Source organism: Lutjanus erythropterus, chromosome 19, assembly GCF_056507025.1.
Source record: "Lutjanus erythropterus isolate fLutEry1 chromosome 19, fLutEry1.hap2, whole genome shotgun sequence".
In the NCBI taxonomy this organism is placed as follows: domain Eukaryota; kingdom Metazoa; phylum Chordata; class Actinopteri; order Lutjaniformes; family Lutjanidae; genus Lutjanus; species Lutjanus erythropterus.
Genome location: NC_139335.1, coordinates 357,501 through 375,000, shown reverse-complemented (window position 1 = coordinate 375,000; position 17,500 = coordinate 357,501). Strand labels below are relative to the sequence as shown.

Sequence of the window (17,500 nt, the reverse complement as noted above, 5' to 3'; positions counted from 1 at the left end):
CGAGACAGGTGAGACAGGTGAGACAGGTGAGACAGGTGAGTAGAGCAACAGCATAGAACTCCTTCAAGGTTCCCCAGAATTCCTTGACTTCATGAGACGTCCTCAGCAACCTTGAATTACTTGAAGGATCCTGAAATGTCCATTTCAAGGATCCTGGAACTTTGTCAGGGATCCTGGAAGCAAAGTATTGTGGAAGGTCTCCTTGATTTTCTTCAAGGACTCCAAACAACCTTCTAAGGCTTTTTTAATCATCCTGGAATGTGTTCAAGGACCGTGAAACGTCCTGCAGGAGTCTCGTTTTGTGAATTTATTTCAGTTCTGTCATGTTCTTCGTTGTTACATTTGTGGAATAAATGAAGAGATGTCTGAGACTGAAGGACATCCAGGACACACACACACACACACACACACACACACACACACACACACACACACACACACACACACACATACACACACACACACACAGAGGAAGGACAGGACACAGACAGAAGATTTGTCTCTCATTTATTGTGTCTGTTTTGTCTCGTCCTTATCGAGTCATGGGACAGAGACTCACATGGACAGAACAGACCCAGTCAGTAACAAATGACAGTAATCTGATTACCTTTTCCAGTTACAGTATTGTCTGGGGTTCAGTCTGAAGTTCAGTAATCACATTACAGTTATTAATCCACACATAACGTTCTCAGAACATTCCTGGAACGTTCCTTACAGGTTTGTATTCTGTTACCCTCCAACGTTCTGAAAAGGTTTTGTAAACATACAGAATGTTTTAGAACCGTAACCTTTACATTAACTTTAGGGCGCCGTCACACGCTGGTTAAAGGGACGTGGCTGTGAATCTGTGTCCTGCCTTCAGGTTGAATTCAACAAACAAAAAGGACAGACACTGGACAGATGGACAGAAGGGACAGACTGGACAGGTCAGACAGACAGACAGACAGGCAGAGAGACAGACAGACAGACAGACAGACAGACAGGCAGAGAGACAGACAGACAGACAGGGTTCCATCATCGTACACGGTAAGAGGACGAGTCACAGCCAGTCTGTGGTCAGAGACACTGAGACGTGTGAGACACATCACTCAGGCTCTGTAGTTTAATTTCCTGTCTGCTCACTCACACACAGATCTGGGATCAGTCTCACAGCTGAACACACAGCAGTTGATCCACATCTCTGACCTGGAATCTGATTTCAGGTTTGTTGCCATGGTGACAGTTGATGGTCAGAACAGTAACTTCCTGTCAGATGTGAACAGACGTCATGTGACCTGACAGCAGGAATGGTGGACCTTCAAGGACCTTCAAGGAGCTTCAAGGACCATCCTCACCGACAGTTCAAGCTAATCTATAATTATTGATCAAGTTGAGGTGTTTGGCCAATTGCACAGCAGGAATCTGATGGGATGAGCCAATCATAGGACACGTTGACCTGCTGACCCCCAAACTCCCCAAGGAGCCACAGTACTGTGTGTGTGTGTGTGTGTGTGTGTGTGTGTGTGTGTGTGTGTGGTCCATTAGCAGCCAATCTAATTAGAGATCATAAAGAGACTGTCGTCATGGAGACAGTAGAGACAGAGCGCTGTCTGACCTCCGAGTGACCTCCATACTGAGGTCATGTGACCTGTCAGCAGACGTGGAGTTTATCAGTCTGTACCAGCCTCCTCCAGGATTCCTGGAATCTGCTCCAGGACTCCTACAGCTGCATTTGGAGTCCTGGAAACTCCCCAAGGACCCCAAGAACCTCCTCCAGGAGCCTAACAGCTTTCTAAAGGTCCCATAAAACTTCCTCAGTGAGGCCTGGAATCTCTGCAAGGACCCCAGTATGTTGCTCATGGAAATACAGAACTCTCTAAGTACAACTAGAACCTCCTTAAGAACTGTCTAAACTTCCTCCAGAACCCCGTAGCACTTTATCAAAGACCCTTTGAACCTCCATCAGGGTTTCAAGGGCCCCCTCCATTTTCCTTAATAACATGGAACCTCCTCAATGAGTCCTTGAAGCTCCTGCTGGACCTGATGTTTGTTCAGGGAGTCCAGACGCATTATTAACACTGCAGGGCATCCACCTGACCCCCCCACCCCCCCACCAGACCCCCCCCCCACATGCCCCCCCCCCCCGCCCCATCTCTCTCTCTCTCTCTCCCTGTGTGTGTGTGTGTGTGAATTCCTGTTGTGTAACAGGTTTAAAGTATTTTTCATTTACAGAACTCCTCATGCAAAAAGTTATCACACACACACACACACACACACACACACACACACACACACACACACACACACACACACACAGACACACACACACACACACACACACACACACACACACACACACACACAGAGTCCTGATTTCATAAAAAAGTTGTGACAGGATCAACAACAGACTGTAAAGACTCAGAACACAGCTGTTTGGAACGTTCCTATATGCTGCCATCACTGACGTCTTCTTCAGAGACGTCCCTGATTATTTCAGAGAGACGATGCTGAGACACGTTGTGGACGTGTTCCAACAGCGTGTCTTCATAGAAAAAGAGTTCAGGTCCCAGACTGACCTGGACCTGCAGTCCAGACGTGTCTCCCATTGAAAATGTGTGGTGCATCATGAAGGACAAAATAGGACAACAGAGACTGTGGACTGTTGATCAGCTGAAGACGAATATCAAGAAAGAACGAGACAGAATTTCCTCAGGAACATGTTTCAGTTTGTCACAAAGACTGATGAGAGCAACGCTGAGTCAGAGGCTGAACCGAAGCTGGTGGAACAAAGGCTTGACAGGAAGTGATGTCAGTACTTCAGCTCTCTATAATGACCAGAAGGTCACACACTGTAGTTCCTGCACACTTGGAACTTCCTCAGGTCAGAATGTTTAAACAACCCCGACCATGTTTCTACATCTCACACCTCAATAGGCTACCAAGCTGCGTGACAGCAAGCGTGTCAGCCAATCAAAGCCCTCAGGGTGATAAACATTCATAAACCATTAACAGTTCAATACATTATAAGGAGAGACGACACACAGCACCTGGTCGCTAACAGCAGCACTTCAGAGTTTTCTCCTGTTTGAAGTTCACCTACAGACATTAATGCATGAATGCAGAATGAGTAAACAAACAAACAAATCTCATCCCAACAAAACAAGTTCCCCACCAACACCATCATGCAGGAGAACCTCCGTAACGTCCTGCTCTCAGCTCCACCCAGAATGACTGTGATTGGCTCAGAGAAATACAAACAGTGTCTTTCCTCCAAACAGCAGAATGATCATCTCTCTCTGAGACATTACAATTTCAATATTACATTGAAAATCAATTGAAATCAGCTTTGAGTGTGAGTCCGTGTATTTACAGTGAGTCTGAAGAAAAACAACAACATGACTCAGCGAAACTGATCAGCCGTCACGTCACACTTCGTACCATATCGACTCTTTAAAGAAGAACTGTAAAATATAAGTGACGACTGTCAAGACATAAAACCAGTCATCTGTTGATTTTGACATGATATGATGTCAGTGACAAATAAAAAAACATGTTGAAATCCAAAAATCTAATCTTAAAGTCAAGTCGAGACACACGACACCCCAAACATTTACATTTATTGTTTAGGTGGTGACCTGTGGTGGACAAGGTAAGGGTGGACAGGGTGGAGGGACGGGTCAAACCAACTCAGGAGACGAGGGTTCATGTCCCGTCAACAATGACTTATGTAAAGTTACAGTACGTACACTACATAACCTACCAGCTGTGACCACTTCACAACATTAACCACGGCTTGAATGTGATGCGGATTCGGTCACGTCAAAGTCCAGTTCACCTTCCAGATGTTTCAGTGAGAATCAACCTGTTCTGCTGTTCAGGTCTGAAGAGCCGCTGCATGTTTCAGATTTATATTTAATGTTTTCATTCATCACCTCTGCTTCACTGTTCATGTGTTCAGATCAGCTCTGACACTGAGGTGTTGTCATAAATCTGAGAGCCAATCAGAGAGCAGCGTGGTTCTGACACTGTGGTTTAGTTGTTAACGGCTGCATGAAGTCTGCAGGAAGACGTGGTTTCACACGTCAGACAGCTCACAGGGACAAAGTTCAACAGAGACACACAGACAGCAGAGTCAATCATTCACCTGAGCACACCTGAGAACAGTACAGACAGACAGGTGGAGACAGACAGGTGTGTACTTACAGGTAACCGTCTGTCTTCAGGTCTTGGTGCAGAGCGACAGACAGTCCGAACAGACTTCCATTTCTACCCGTCTTCAGCACCGGGAACGACGTGTCGAGGTTCAGAGCCACGCACACACCAACCCACACACTCAGAAACACACACACACCTGTCGCCATGGAGACGCACACCTGCAAGGATGACAACAGCAACAACTGTGAGACAGGTAAGTCAAAACACTCACTGGCTGTCTGTCTCACTGACTGTCTCACTGACTGTCTGTCTCACTGACTCTCTGTCTCACTGACTGTCTCACTGACTGTCTGTCTCACTGACTGTCTGTCTCACTGACTGTCTCACTGACTGTCTGTCTCACTGGCTGTCTCACTGGCTGTCTGTCTCACTGTCTGTCTCACTGACTGTCTGTCTCACTGACTGTCTGTCTCACATCAGTGTTGACAGGTTCTTTCATTAATATAAATATGATCTGATCACAGTGTGACACACGTCCATATTGTCCTCTATGCAGACGATGCTGTGATGAACGTCCACGTTCTCCGTCAGACGTCACATGAGGAACTTATGATTAAACTGATAATCAGGTCCGACTGTAAACTTGTGAGTTTACACTTTTAGCTCCTTTCATGAATTTGACAGTTTGTGGTTATTTTGAAGGTTCCGACGGAACAAACAAACATGAGATCAGTTTGTAGAATGAAGATGATGACGTGCAGCAGGAACTCGCCGCGCTGACGCTGATGCATCAGTCTGAAACGCTCCAGTGACACAACACCGACACACAACTGACACACAACAAGTTATGTTCCCCAAACATTATAATAACCACGTGAAATAACTTTGTGAGGGTAATTGTAACAATGTTCCTGTAAGGTTCTAGTAGTAAGTTTTTTACTCAGAAACATTATTCTTGTTGCAGTTCCAGAATGTTTTGGGAAGGTTACCTGAATGTTTCCGCTGAATGTTCCCTACAAGTTAACAATCTAACATTATCGTTAAGTTCCCAAAATGTTACCGGGAAACGTTCAAGTAACTTTATGAAAATACTCAACTATCTTTTCCAGAATGTTCTGAGAACGTAACCATAACGTTGATTATACATCAGGAACATTTTGTAGGCTGGGCACTGTTTATGATTAAAGTGTATTTTAGCGTTTCTGTGTTTGTTAGTTTGTTTACTTGAGTCAGATAATTTAAGTGATGACATCATCAGTGACTGCAGTCAAACATTAAATGCAGGTAATTAATAATCAAAGAACAAAACAGAAAAACATGAAGGAAACTGTTTTTGTTCTGCAGCTCAAAAAAACAAAGAAGAAAAAAGTCCAACCTGAGTCTCTTCAGTCTCAGCTGCTTCTTCTTCTTCTTCTTCTTTGGTAAAGTGAACGTCGTCCTCAGGAGGTCGTCGGTTCGATTCCTGCTGACTTCTGCTCCGTCTGCTGACTGACTGACTGACTGACTGACTGCACACGCTCAGTGTGAGCCTCTTCCTCTCTCTCTCCTCTGTCTCTCCACCCTCCTACTCCTGCTCTCTCTCTCTCTCTCTCTCTCTCTCATTCCCATTCTGCTCGCTCACCCCCAAATGAAATCATGTCTGTGTGAACCGCCCACACACACACACACACACACACACACACACACACACACACACACACACACACACACACGCAGGTCATAAATGGATCCAGGACGTTTGGGTGTGCGAGGGCACCTTGATTGTCTCACTCTCTCTCTCTCCCCACCCACCCACACACACACACACACACACACACACACACACACACACACACACACACACACACACACACACTCCTGTTCTTAATATGTGTGTGTGAAAATCAGAAAAAGGAAGTCATCACAAAGACAGGAAGCTGAAATAAGACCAGAAGAAGAAGTGTGTGTGTGGGGGGGGGGGGGGGTGTTTGAGTGTGTGTGAGTGAAAGTGAATGTTTGGCTGACATTATGAGTCCTGAACTTTGACTGCTCACACACACACACACACACACACACACACACACACACACACACACACACACACACTCACACACACACACACACACACACACACACAAACACACACACACACACACACACACACACACACACACACTCACACACACACACTCACACACACTCACACACACACACTCACACACACTCACACACACTCATGTTATCTGATGCTGCTGTGGTCACATCTACAATAGCCAATCAGATGTAGTTACCATCTGTCAAACCTGAAAACAACAAAGACACTGATCAAAGGCTTTCTGTCCCACATTACAGGCTGCACATGAATGCATCACGAACACTGAACCACAGCTCATCAGGAAACATTAAACTAACACTGATTAAATGTCAAACAAACTGAGATCCTGTCTGATAGAAACGTTCCTGCAGTTACATGTTTATGATGCATCATAGCACTGTATGACTGTGATTATAACCACTCAAAAAATTATAATGCTTTATAACAATAATCTAAACACTTCATAAAGTGTAAAGTCAAGCATGTCAATGCTGCTGCTTAGTCACTGGATGTTTCATAGTGTATTGTACTTCTCATATTTGTAATGCATTATAATGTGATTATACTGCATTATAATCACTCATGTCATGCATTATTAGGGCCCAAGCACCAATCAATGGAATGTGAAGGAATTATTTTCTTCCTTTGTCCAAATTAATCACATTTTTATGGCCAAAATGAGCCCACTCATCAGACGGGGTGAAACATTTAGCCTGGTTTGGATTTTGCTGATGGGCGATGCTGAATGTCATGGCCACGCCCCTTTAAACAGCAGCCCCCACGCCATGTTTCACCTACAAGGACAGAAAATGGTAGACACACGTATCATGTCCAGGCGAAAAAACCAAAAATGTCGTCTGGGACCGCAGTCACTGAATAATGTGATTATAATGCCTTATAGAACGTCTACATTGTATGAGATTTTCAGATGACTTCAACACCTCAGTCAGGTGGAAGTTCAGTCCAGCAACATTCGCTCTGTGTGACGGTGTGAATTCAACTGCTGAGTCTGTTTACTGTTTATATTGTTTATATGATATACAGTGATCCTATTGGTTATATCTTCTGTTGTTTATATTGCTTGTTTACTTGTTTATTGTTGTTTTTTATTGACATATTCTATTTTTACAATCTACTGCAGTTGTTACACTGAACATTTCCCCTGTGGGACCAAAAAAGGTTCTCGTGTCGCGTTGCATTGCATGTTTCATGTCCTGTCTCGTCCTGTCTCGTCCTGTCTCGTCTTTTCTCGTTCCGTCTCATCCTGTCTCGTCTTTTCTCATCTTGTCTCGTCCCGTCTTGTCTCATCCTGTCGTGTCCTGTCTCATCTCGTCTCATCCTGTGTCGTCCCATCTTGTCGTGTCCTGTCTCGTCTCGCCCCGTCTCATCCTGTCTCATCCTGTCTCGTCTTGTCTCGTCCTGTCTCATCTTGTCTTGTCCTGTCTCGTCCCATCTTGTCCTGTCCTGTCTCGTCTCATCCTGTCTCATCCCGTCTTGTCTTGTCTCATCCCGTCTCATCCTGTCTCATCTCGTCTCGTCCTGTCTCATCCCGTCTCGTCCTGTCTCATCCCGTCTCGTCTTGTCTCATCCCGTCTCATCCTGTCTCGTCCCATCTTGTCGTGTCCTGTCTCGTCTCGTCCCATCCTGTCTCATCCTGTCTCGTCTTGTCTCGTCCTGTCTCATCTTGTCTCGTCCTGTCTCATCCCGTCTCGTCTTGTCTCATCCCGTCTCATCCTGTCTCGTCCCATCTTGTCCTGTCCTGTCTCGTCTAGTCCTGTCTCGTCCCATCTTGTCCTGTCCTGTCTCATCCCATCTTGTCTTGTCTCGTCCTGTGTTGTCTTGTCTAATCCTGTCTTGTCCTGTCTCGTCCCGTCTTGTCCTGTCTCATCTTATCTTGTCCTGTCTCATCTACTCTCATCCCGTCTCGTCTTGTCTCATCCCGTCTCGTCTTGTCCCATCCTGTCTCATCCCGTCTCGTCTTGTCTCGTTCCGTCTCGTCCCATCTCGTCCCGTCTCATCTTGTCTCATCCCGTCTCGTCTTGTCTCGTCCCGTCTCGTCTTGTCTCGTCCTGTCTCATCCCGTCTCGTCTTGTCTCGTCCTGTCTCGTCCTGTCTCATCCCGTCTCGTCTTGTCTCGTTCCGTCTCGTCCCATCTCGTCCCGTCTCATCTTGTCTCATCCCGTCTCGTCTTGTCTCGTCCCGTCTCGTCTTGTCTCGTCCTGTCTCATCCCGTCTCGTCATGTCTCGTCCTGTCTCGTCCCGTCTCGTCTCGTCTTGTCTCGTCCCGTCTCATCCCGTCTCGTCCTGTCTCATCCTGTCTCATCCCGTCTTGTCTTGTCTCGTCCCGTCTCATCCTGTCTCGTCCTGTCTCATCCTGTCTCATCCCGTCTCGTCTTGTCTCGTCCTGTGTTGTCTTGTCTAATCCTGTCTTGTCCTGTCTCGTCCCGTCTCATCCTGTCTCATCTTGTCTTGTCCTGTCTCATCTTGTCTCGTCCCGTTTAACCTTTGTGGTTAAAGACAGAAACTCCAGAAGGTGTTCAGTTCTTCACTAAGTGTCAGAATTTTTTTTTTTTTTGGCCTTTTTTTGCGATTTTATTTTGTTCTTTTATTCAACTGTAAAAGCTCAAAGAGCTGCTGGGACAATCATACTGTCCCCTCCTGAGGGACAAAGTGGTCTCACAGGACAGGATGGGGCTAGCTGGTTAGCATGCTAGCTTCAGCAGATGTCTCTACTACACAGCACACAGATGTTTGTGATGCATTTTAAAGAAATATTGGGGTCAAATGTCTCATATTTACCTTCAGTGTTAGTGTGTGTCTCCGGGGACTGGATATGTCCTGTCTCTGTGAGACACTTCCTCTTCTGATCGGTCGGACAGGAAGTCACATCTGTAGATAAAAGAAGAAGAAGGGCTGAACAGGAAAACACTGATTGTTGTTTGTCATGTGATGATTATTGAGTGTGTGTGTGTGTGTGTGTGTGTGTGTGTGTGTGTGTGTGTGTGTGACACAGTGACAGACACACACAGACTGAACACATTTGATTCGTCTGCTCTGTGTCATGTGACCACAGCAGGTATTTCCTGATGCAAACTGTGTTATTTTTCATGTTTAGGAGCAGAAGACTTTTACTGTTGAACGTCTCTGCAGCTGTTTGTTTCCTCTGGTGCAGGTTTTTTTTTTTGTATCTGGATGTTTAATGGCTTGTTGTAATAGATTACACTGTAATGGAATACTACTAAAAAAGCTTTTTTATTCTGCTGCAAATGTCTGCACCTTTTTGTAAACCTCAATTGATTAATTTTTTCATTTAATTTATATATTACATATTTATTTTATTTTTTTGTTTGGGGTCATTTGTCAGGAAATGTTTTCTTTTCTTCTGCAACAAAATAAAATAAATTAATTAAAAAAAAAATTAAAATAAAAAGTTCCAAACAAAGCTGTCAGTTAAATGTTTTCCACTGAAATTTAACAGCTTGATAAAGTCATTTGAATAGTGAGTAAAATACATAATTCAATGTTAAATTAATGAATTTAATGTATTTGAAGAAAAAAAAAAGTCACTGCACAGGAGCTGTTTCACTGCAGTGAATAAAACTCTGCACTAACTAACCCTAGAAATTAATGTTGGATTTAAAATCAATTAACTGACTAATCACCAAACCTTCTGCTTTAGTTGTTATATTTTCTAAAACTTCATATTTCTGTTAACATTTACTGATCTTTAGATTCTATACAAAATGTCCTGTTTAATAAATGTTGTGTTTTTGTTTCTCATTTTGTTCCATAGAGATCTGCTCATTAGAGCGTTTTAATCAGCTCTCAGGTCAGTTACAAAGATCCCGCCCACAGACGCTGTCTGTCTGTCTGTCCTGCCCTACAGACGCTGTCTGTCTGTCTGTCCTGCCCTACAGACGCTGTCTGTCTGTCTGTCTGTCTGTCTGTCTGTCCTGCCCTACAGATGCTGTCTGTCTGTCTGTCTGTCTGTCTGTCCTGCCCTACAGACGCCGTCTGTCTGTCTGTCTGTCTGTCTGTCTGTCTGTCTGTCTGTCCTACAGACGCTGTCTGTCTGTCTGTCTGTCTGTCCTGCCCTACAGATGCTGTCTGTCTGTCTGTCTGTCCTGCCCTACAGACGCTGTCTGTCTGTCTGTCTGTCTGTCTGTCTGTCCTACAGACGCTGTCTGTCTGTCTGTCTGTCTGTCCTGCCCTACAGACGCTGTCTGTCTGTCTGTCTGTCTGTCTGTCCTGCCCTACAGACGCTGTCCTCTTCATACAAGGTATCGTTGTTTTGCATGACACGCAGCCAACCATGTCCTCGCTGTCCTGTGGACGGTCTTGTCCTGTGGACGGTCTTGTCCTGTGATGTCTGGAAGCACACTTCCTATTGTGGATCCAGCAGGGGGCAGTATTTCAAAATGTTTGATCCAGATATCAGTGATCAGGGTGACAGTAAATCTTAAATGAGGGTATTTCAAAAACTGTGATATGTTGTTACTTTATGAGTTTAAAAACTCCAGGGAGGAAATTTGGATCATTGTGATGCTAAAACTCAGGATTATTCTGATCCCACTGAGAGTAGCAACACAGATCAGATCAGGACATATATTTATATATATATACATATATATATATATATATATATATATATATATATGTATGTATATATATATATATATATATACATATATATATATGTATATATATATATATATATACATATATATATATGTATATATGTACAAATGAACTAATGAACCAGTAAAATAATATTTTCAGTCAGAACAAAAAAGAGCACTGAAACATTAAACTTTCACTGATATTTGTAATGATTAAATAAAAATCACACAAATAGAGCAAAAATATTTATTAAACCTGATTTTTAAAAAAGGATGAAATATAAATAAATCAAACAAATAAACACAATCAGCCCGATGTGTTAACATGCAGATACAGACACAAAAACATCTGGACCAACATGTGGCTGCTGACACATCGATGTTTCAGAGAATGTGCAATATGTTGCTGTGAAAAATAAAATATTGATTTACAACCCTGATATTTATACATATGTATATATATGTATATACATATGTATATATATGTATATACCAATAATCTATAAATGTAGGAGTTGATTTCTTTTAAAGAAGGTGGGTCACCTGAGTTTTTAAGTGCATCAGTTGTGAGAAAACAGGTTGTTCTGTGGCGTCAAACAGGAGGAAGATGAATTATAACTATGACAAGTTTTTATCCGTTCAACCTGTTTTATACAGACATGTGGGAAGTAACTGAGTACAAATACTTAGTTACTCCACTTCGGTAGAGTTTTCAGGTATCTGTACTTTACTTGAGTATTTATTTTTCTGAACACAAATATCTGAACTTTCTGCTCCTCACATTTTATAAACAGACTCATTACTTTAGTTTGAATGACTCTGAGGTGAATTATTGATTATTGATTATTGTTATTTTGCATCATTGAGCACCGCCTTCAGACATCAAGACTGATTTTAACCTGAACGGACGAAACAATAAGACACAGAAAAGACGATTCACTGGACACATGAAGACGACGATGCTGACTGAAGAGGTCAAACCTGGACTCGTCCGTCCAGAGGACCTTCTTCCAGTCATCAACAGTCCAGTGTTTGAGCTCCCTGGTGAATCTGAGGAGGTTCTGGATGTTTGCAGGCCTCAATAATGTCTTCAGCAGCTCGTCTTCTCTTTAAACCTCGTTCCATCAGTCGTCTTCTTCTGGTCGTTCTGGAGACGTTCTCACACTCTGATCTAGAAACATTTGTCTCTGTCTGAAGATCAGCTCTGGTCTTCCTTCTGTCTCTGGTTCTTAAAATCTTGAGGTGTCAGTTAACTTTCGGTTCCTGCCTGTTCCTCGGTGTATTTTGTAAGAACCGGTCTCTGCAGTGGACTCAAAGCAGACTCGTCCACACTGTGAGACACTTTATGTCTTTTCCTGTTTGTCTCAGAGACCATCCAGCATCATGAAGTGTTTTAATGTGGACAGAAATGATGAATTTCAAACTGGATTCATCTTTTTAGACTCAAAGTCGAGTCGATTGACTGAAATGAATCAAACATTCAAACAATAAAACTAATTCTTCTGTTCAGGAATGAAAGTAAATGAAATGAAATCTTAATCAATAATGTGCTTTACATTCTGTTTTTGTGTAAAACAGTAAATTTGAAAATTCATGGATAACAATAATAATTATATTTTATCATTAAAAATATCATTTCAGTTAAAGAGCTTCTACATACTGGAGTATTGATCATCACAGAAATGATTTTGTTAATTACCAGTGTTGTTCATTCAGGGCAGCGGTGGTATAATCCTTACATTGGGTGGCGGCCTAATAAATTTATTAAGCACTGTCTACACACACACACACACACACACACACACACACACACACACACACTTATATATACATATATATTTACATATATTCTACTTTTTATCTTTATTTTATAAGTATCCTATTGTCCTTCTCTCTCCTTTCTATCTGTAGCGTCTGTGACATGTGGGATCAATAACTTTAATTCTCTGATGTTCAGTCTGTTAGTCGTTAAGTTTAGGAAGAGGTGGGTTGTGGGTAAACCTCAGGTATCAGACACCAGTGTGAACCAGTTCCAAAAGTGTGCCGAAGTGTAGCTGGGTTTCCTCAGACCCTCTGAGTCCAGTCCAGTCCAGTCCAGTCCAGTCCAGGTGGGATGTTCACTTGTTGGGTCGGACGGCAGCGTTGTTCTTGACGATTCCAGAAAATCTGATGAGTTTAAAGTCAGGTGTTGGTGCCCTGATGTCCTGCCACAGATACTCAGGTGACAACAACTTGCCGGGTTTGTTGATCCACATGTACCTGAACAGGAAGTACAACAGAGGAGGGTCAACATCTGCTCAGGTGACTCTGCCTACCTGTTCAGGTGACTCCGCCTACCTGTTCAGGTGACTCTCCTCCTGCCAGGCTGCCTCGATGCCATTCTTGGCGTCAGCCTCAAAGTTGTGGCGGCAGGTTTTGGCGAGCAGGTGGACTTCCTGCAGAACGCCTCCAAACGCACCTCCACAGTAGTAGAAGTCACCCTCATCAGGAGCGATGTAGGCTCTGGACTCAGGTCTGCGCTCGTAGGGGAACTCGCTGCGGTCGGCCTTGTAGTAACCTGCAGACACAGAGTTGAGCAGGAGAGTTTGTCAGTAATCTGCATTTTCTGATTCTAACAGACTTTCAGCTGCTTCACTCTTTCGTTGATCAAGTAGTGCATCATGTCCACAAAAACTACATTTTCCAAGCATTTCAGTAGAATGGTGACATCATCAGCCTTAGGAGACACCTGCGATGTCTCTGCTGCAGAGGAATACAGTCTGCAGGAAATCAGTTAACAAATAGAATCAGTGAAGGGAGGAGGGTTGCAAAAGACAAACTTAAAGTTAAATAAAGTAGTAAAGGTCACTCAGGAGAGTAGAGATCATCAGCAGGCAATAGATGGTGAAGCACCTACTGCATCTGGCTACCATAACTGCCAGGTGCAAACAGCAGAGACTGGGGTCCTGGGAAAATACACAGCAAGTGGTTTTAAAAATGAAGTTAAAAAAAAAAGAAGTAAAAATGCTAAGCTAATATCAACCAAGACAGAGAAGACAGTTATTTTCAACAACAAATTACCGAACAAGGTCCTTAATCACCTAAACATGTCAATATCGGTGCCTCGTGTAACGTTTTGTTGTTCATGGAGATCTTGGTTCATCTGCAGCTCTGGCTGCAAACGTGCTAATGTTAGCTGCAGACGTGCTAATGTTAGCTGCAGACGTGCTAATGTTAGCTGCAGATGTGCTAATGTTAGCTGCAGGTGGCTAATGTTAGCTGCAGACGTGCTAATGTTAGCTGCAGACGTGCTAATGTTAGCTGCAGACGTGCTAATGTTAGCTGCAGACGTGCTAATGTTAGCTGCAGGTGGCTAATGTTAGCTGCAGACGTGCTAATGTTAGCTGCACCTGCTGCAGGGGACTTGACTTTCAGGTTAATAAACACTGTCCACTCTTCAGCTCTGCAGCAAACACACTGAAGGAGGCATGTAGCCTACATGAGGTTCTGCTGAACTTCAGACTGGTTTAGGATGGTGGAGTTTGGTGCTGGAGAGTCGGTACTCACCTGGATGAACCACAGCGACCAGTCCACCCAGTGACTCAGTCCCCCAGTGGCCGCGAAACACAGAGTCAACGTCCAGACAGAAGATGTAGTCGTGGGTATGAAGCTTCTCCTCGATCAGATTCTGGATGATCTCCATCCTTCGAGCAGAAATCTCCTGCCAACGGCTCGAACTGGGCACCAAACGCACCACCAGCTGGACAAGGACGAGGAAGATGAATCACTGATGTCAAACATGCAGAAAAACTGTTCTTCTTACTGTAAAAAAAAACTACAAAAACAAAAGAAACCAAAACTCCAAAAGGTAGACAAGTTCTGTTGAACCTGCACTGGCTTCGTTTAGTGACAGTATCTGTTTACCTCTCTGCCGGCGGCCATTTTGACTTGGGGCACATCCTGCGGCCGGTCGGTGAACACATATATGTGCACATTGAAACCAACGAAGAAGTGTTGCTCTGCTGTCTCCAAGAAGTCTTTCAGGAACATGGTGTATCTGTCCAGAAGGTCAAAGGTCAAACTGCTGCATTCAGGGCGGCGTGGAAACCACAGGGTTGTGATCATACTTACTTTCCAACAGCGAACACAGTAGCTGCGATGCTGATGTTCTGTGGTTTGTAGATGCTGTCAACTACAACCGGGTCAAAGGTTCCCTCCCAGACGACAGGAGCCAGCCAGGGCGTCACCGTCACCACATCAGTACGACTACAATTAAAGACAAAGACTGACATCAGTAACAAACAAATATCAACAACATCAACACAAGGAACAACAGTGAGTGATACTCACCCCTTCACAATGCTGGGCTGTTTGTACTGAAGACTGAAACACAAACACAACAACAGTATGAAGTGTTGTTAGCACCGTTAGCACTGTTAGCACTGTTAGCACTGTTAGCCCTAGAGGCTTTTAAGGCTTTTAGGACCTTTTAAGATATTTTAATCAATACAAATTTCCCCCACATTTAAGTGGTGAAGCTAAAAATGACCAGGTTAGCCTGACAGACTAGAGGACATTAATGGAGTCTTTCACATCTAAAGGTTTCATCCTCTGGAGTGAAACAGGACCTTAGACAGAAGTCAGTCAGAAGTTAGACTGAAACTAGTCTGAAGTTAAACTGTTACAATCCATCCTCTGCTTCACTGACGTGAACATCAGATAGAAACGACGTCACTACTGCTCTGAAAATCTATAGAGTTTTGCAGATTAATGTTTGGATAATTTGGGTTTATTTCTTTGAAATGTTTAGACACACACACACACACACACACACACACACACACACACACACACACACACACACACACACACACACACACACAGCCTGTTGATGAGGGGAAACACTGACAGGGTTCATAGCAAAGCTGAAGATGATGAAGATGAAGATAAAGGTACTTACTGCTCAGGAATCACCAGGTGTAATGGAGTACTCTTCATAGGTACTTCAACAAATCTGCAGGAAACACACACACACACACACACACACACACACACACACACACACACACACACACACACACACACACACACAGAGTATTAAAAATAAATGAATAAATATGATCATGAACAACATCTTCATCTTCATCTTGAATTATTAATAATTCTGGAAATAATGGTCTTTCCAGGTTTTTATTTCAGGTTTTCCAGGCAGCCTGGAGACAGACTCTTCTGGAAGAATCAGATGCTCTGATTGGACAGAACTGCTGAAGCTCCTGGTTGATTTAAGGACAGAAATCTGATGATGATGATTTATTTGATTATATTTGTTTGTTTGTTAATCAGCAGGTTTGGAGGCTTTTCTAACAGCAGAGCAGCGCTGACGGACACTCGGCTGCTCCAACAAACATTCATTTCATCTGACTTCCTGTCAGAGACTCTCAGTGGAGATCAGGTCTCTGCCAGGAAACAGGTGCTGAAGCACCTGCTGCAGTGTCAGCAGTACTGCCAGATGCAACCAGCAGAGATTTGTAAAGTTGATCCAACATTAACATGAAGCCCCGAGCTGGAACTAGACTTCAAACTGAAGCAGCTGTTGATCACTTGTGGCCCCTAGTGGACCAGAAGAGAATCACCACCTCACAGTTGTTTATAAATAAATAAATAGATACATAAACATTAGATTGTTTGCCAGCTGACTAAAACACATTCAGTTGTTTGCTGGGCAGCTAAAAGTTTATTTAAAAAGATATAATTTTTTCTGGATCAATAAAGTACAAATGGTACATTATTTACTCGCGGCCTAAAAATGACATTATATTGTTTACTCATGAGCTAAAAAGTAAAAATTATAAACTGAGGTTTAAACTCACAGGGATTAATCACCCAAAAATGAAAATGCAGTCCTTCTCTCCTCACTTTCATATAATCAGACGTGTCGACGTGATATAAAACAGAAGATAAGCCTGTCAGTCTGAACCCAGGGCACACAGTGTTTGTATTACTGACCTGCTGTTTGCTGTGATCACCTCCTGCAAGGACACGAGTCTGAAACACACACACACACACACACACACACACACACACACACACACACACACACACACACCTGATTACAAATACTCAAGTTACTGTAATGAAGTAGTTTCTTGGGGTGTACTTGTACTTTATGAGTAGATTTTCAAGTCAGGACTTTTAGTTGTACTTAAGTATTCATTACTGTATGTAATCTACTTAGTTACTTTTGAAATCACAGTTAAATATCGAGTACAATGTGAATTAATATGCAAAGCTTTCATCTGATCATTTTTTAGCCAATCAGGTGATTTGTTTTGAAAACCAGGACATGTGGATAAAAAAAAATCATCCTAAAATGCTGCAGCACGTTCAGTGTGAGAAGAACGTTCACCGTTTTGTTACAGTTTCTGGATTAAACAACGTTTCCTCCAAACGTTTCACAACACAGTGTGCAACAGGATGTCAGGTGTGTTTCCTGTCGTTTGATCGGGGCGTCACAGGTGTTACCCAACCAGCAGCAGACGTGTACGTAAACGCTGCAGTATAAGAAAAAAAAGTGGCGGTGTTGAATGCATCACCATTTGCCAGGCTGAACCCAGGACAGGAATGAGACCGAGCAGGTTTGGTGAGTGTGATGACAGTGAAGATGAGAACTGGAATGAATCAGACTGAAGAATAA

General features: G+C 43.3%; 2 protein-coding genes across 4 annotated transcripts in view; both read right to left on the bottom strand.

Moving 5' to 3' along the window:
* LOC146308914 (integrin alpha-3-like) overlaps positions 1–5,666 on the bottom strand; it is a 24,774-nt gene extending 19,108 nt beyond the window's left edge. For 2 of the 3 annotated variants that reach the window (XM_084744725.1, XM_084744727.1), the window contains exons 1-2: positions 5,510–5,643; positions 4,183–4,352 (exon numbers count right to left, since the gene is read on the bottom strand). In XM_084744725.1, coding sequence (XP_084600851.1) covers positions 4,183–4,340 — 158 coding nt within the window. In that variant the 5' untranslated portion in view covers positions 4,341–4,352; positions 5,510–5,643. Of the gene's footprint in view, positions 1–4,182; positions 4,353–5,509 lie in introns of all 3 variants that reach the window. The other variant, XM_084744726.1, reaches the window with a different exon arrangement.
* A 6,144-nt stretch (positions 5,667–11,810) lies between these two features.
* The window catches only part of LOC146308913 (globoside alpha-1,3-N-acetylgalactosaminyltransferase 1-like), an 11,832-nt gene continuing 6,142 nt past the window's right edge, over positions 11,811–17,500 (bottom strand). The window contains exons 4-11 of the mRNA XM_084745073.1: positions 16,813–16,851; positions 15,767–15,820; positions 15,157–15,189; positions 14,938–15,072; positions 14,731–14,863; positions 14,374–14,566; positions 13,165–13,384; positions 11,811–13,086 (exon numbers count right to left, since the gene is read on the bottom strand). Of these exons, the coding sequence (XP_084601199.1) occupies positions 12,945–13,086; positions 13,165–13,384; positions 14,374–14,566; positions 14,731–14,863; positions 14,938–15,072; positions 15,157–15,189; positions 15,767–15,820; positions 16,813–16,851 (949 nt within the window). The 3' untranslated portion in view covers positions 11,811–12,944. The remainder of the gene's footprint in view (positions 13,087–13,164; positions 13,385–14,373; positions 14,567–14,730; positions 14,864–14,937; positions 15,073–15,156; positions 15,190–15,766; positions 15,821–16,812; positions 16,852–17,500) is intronic.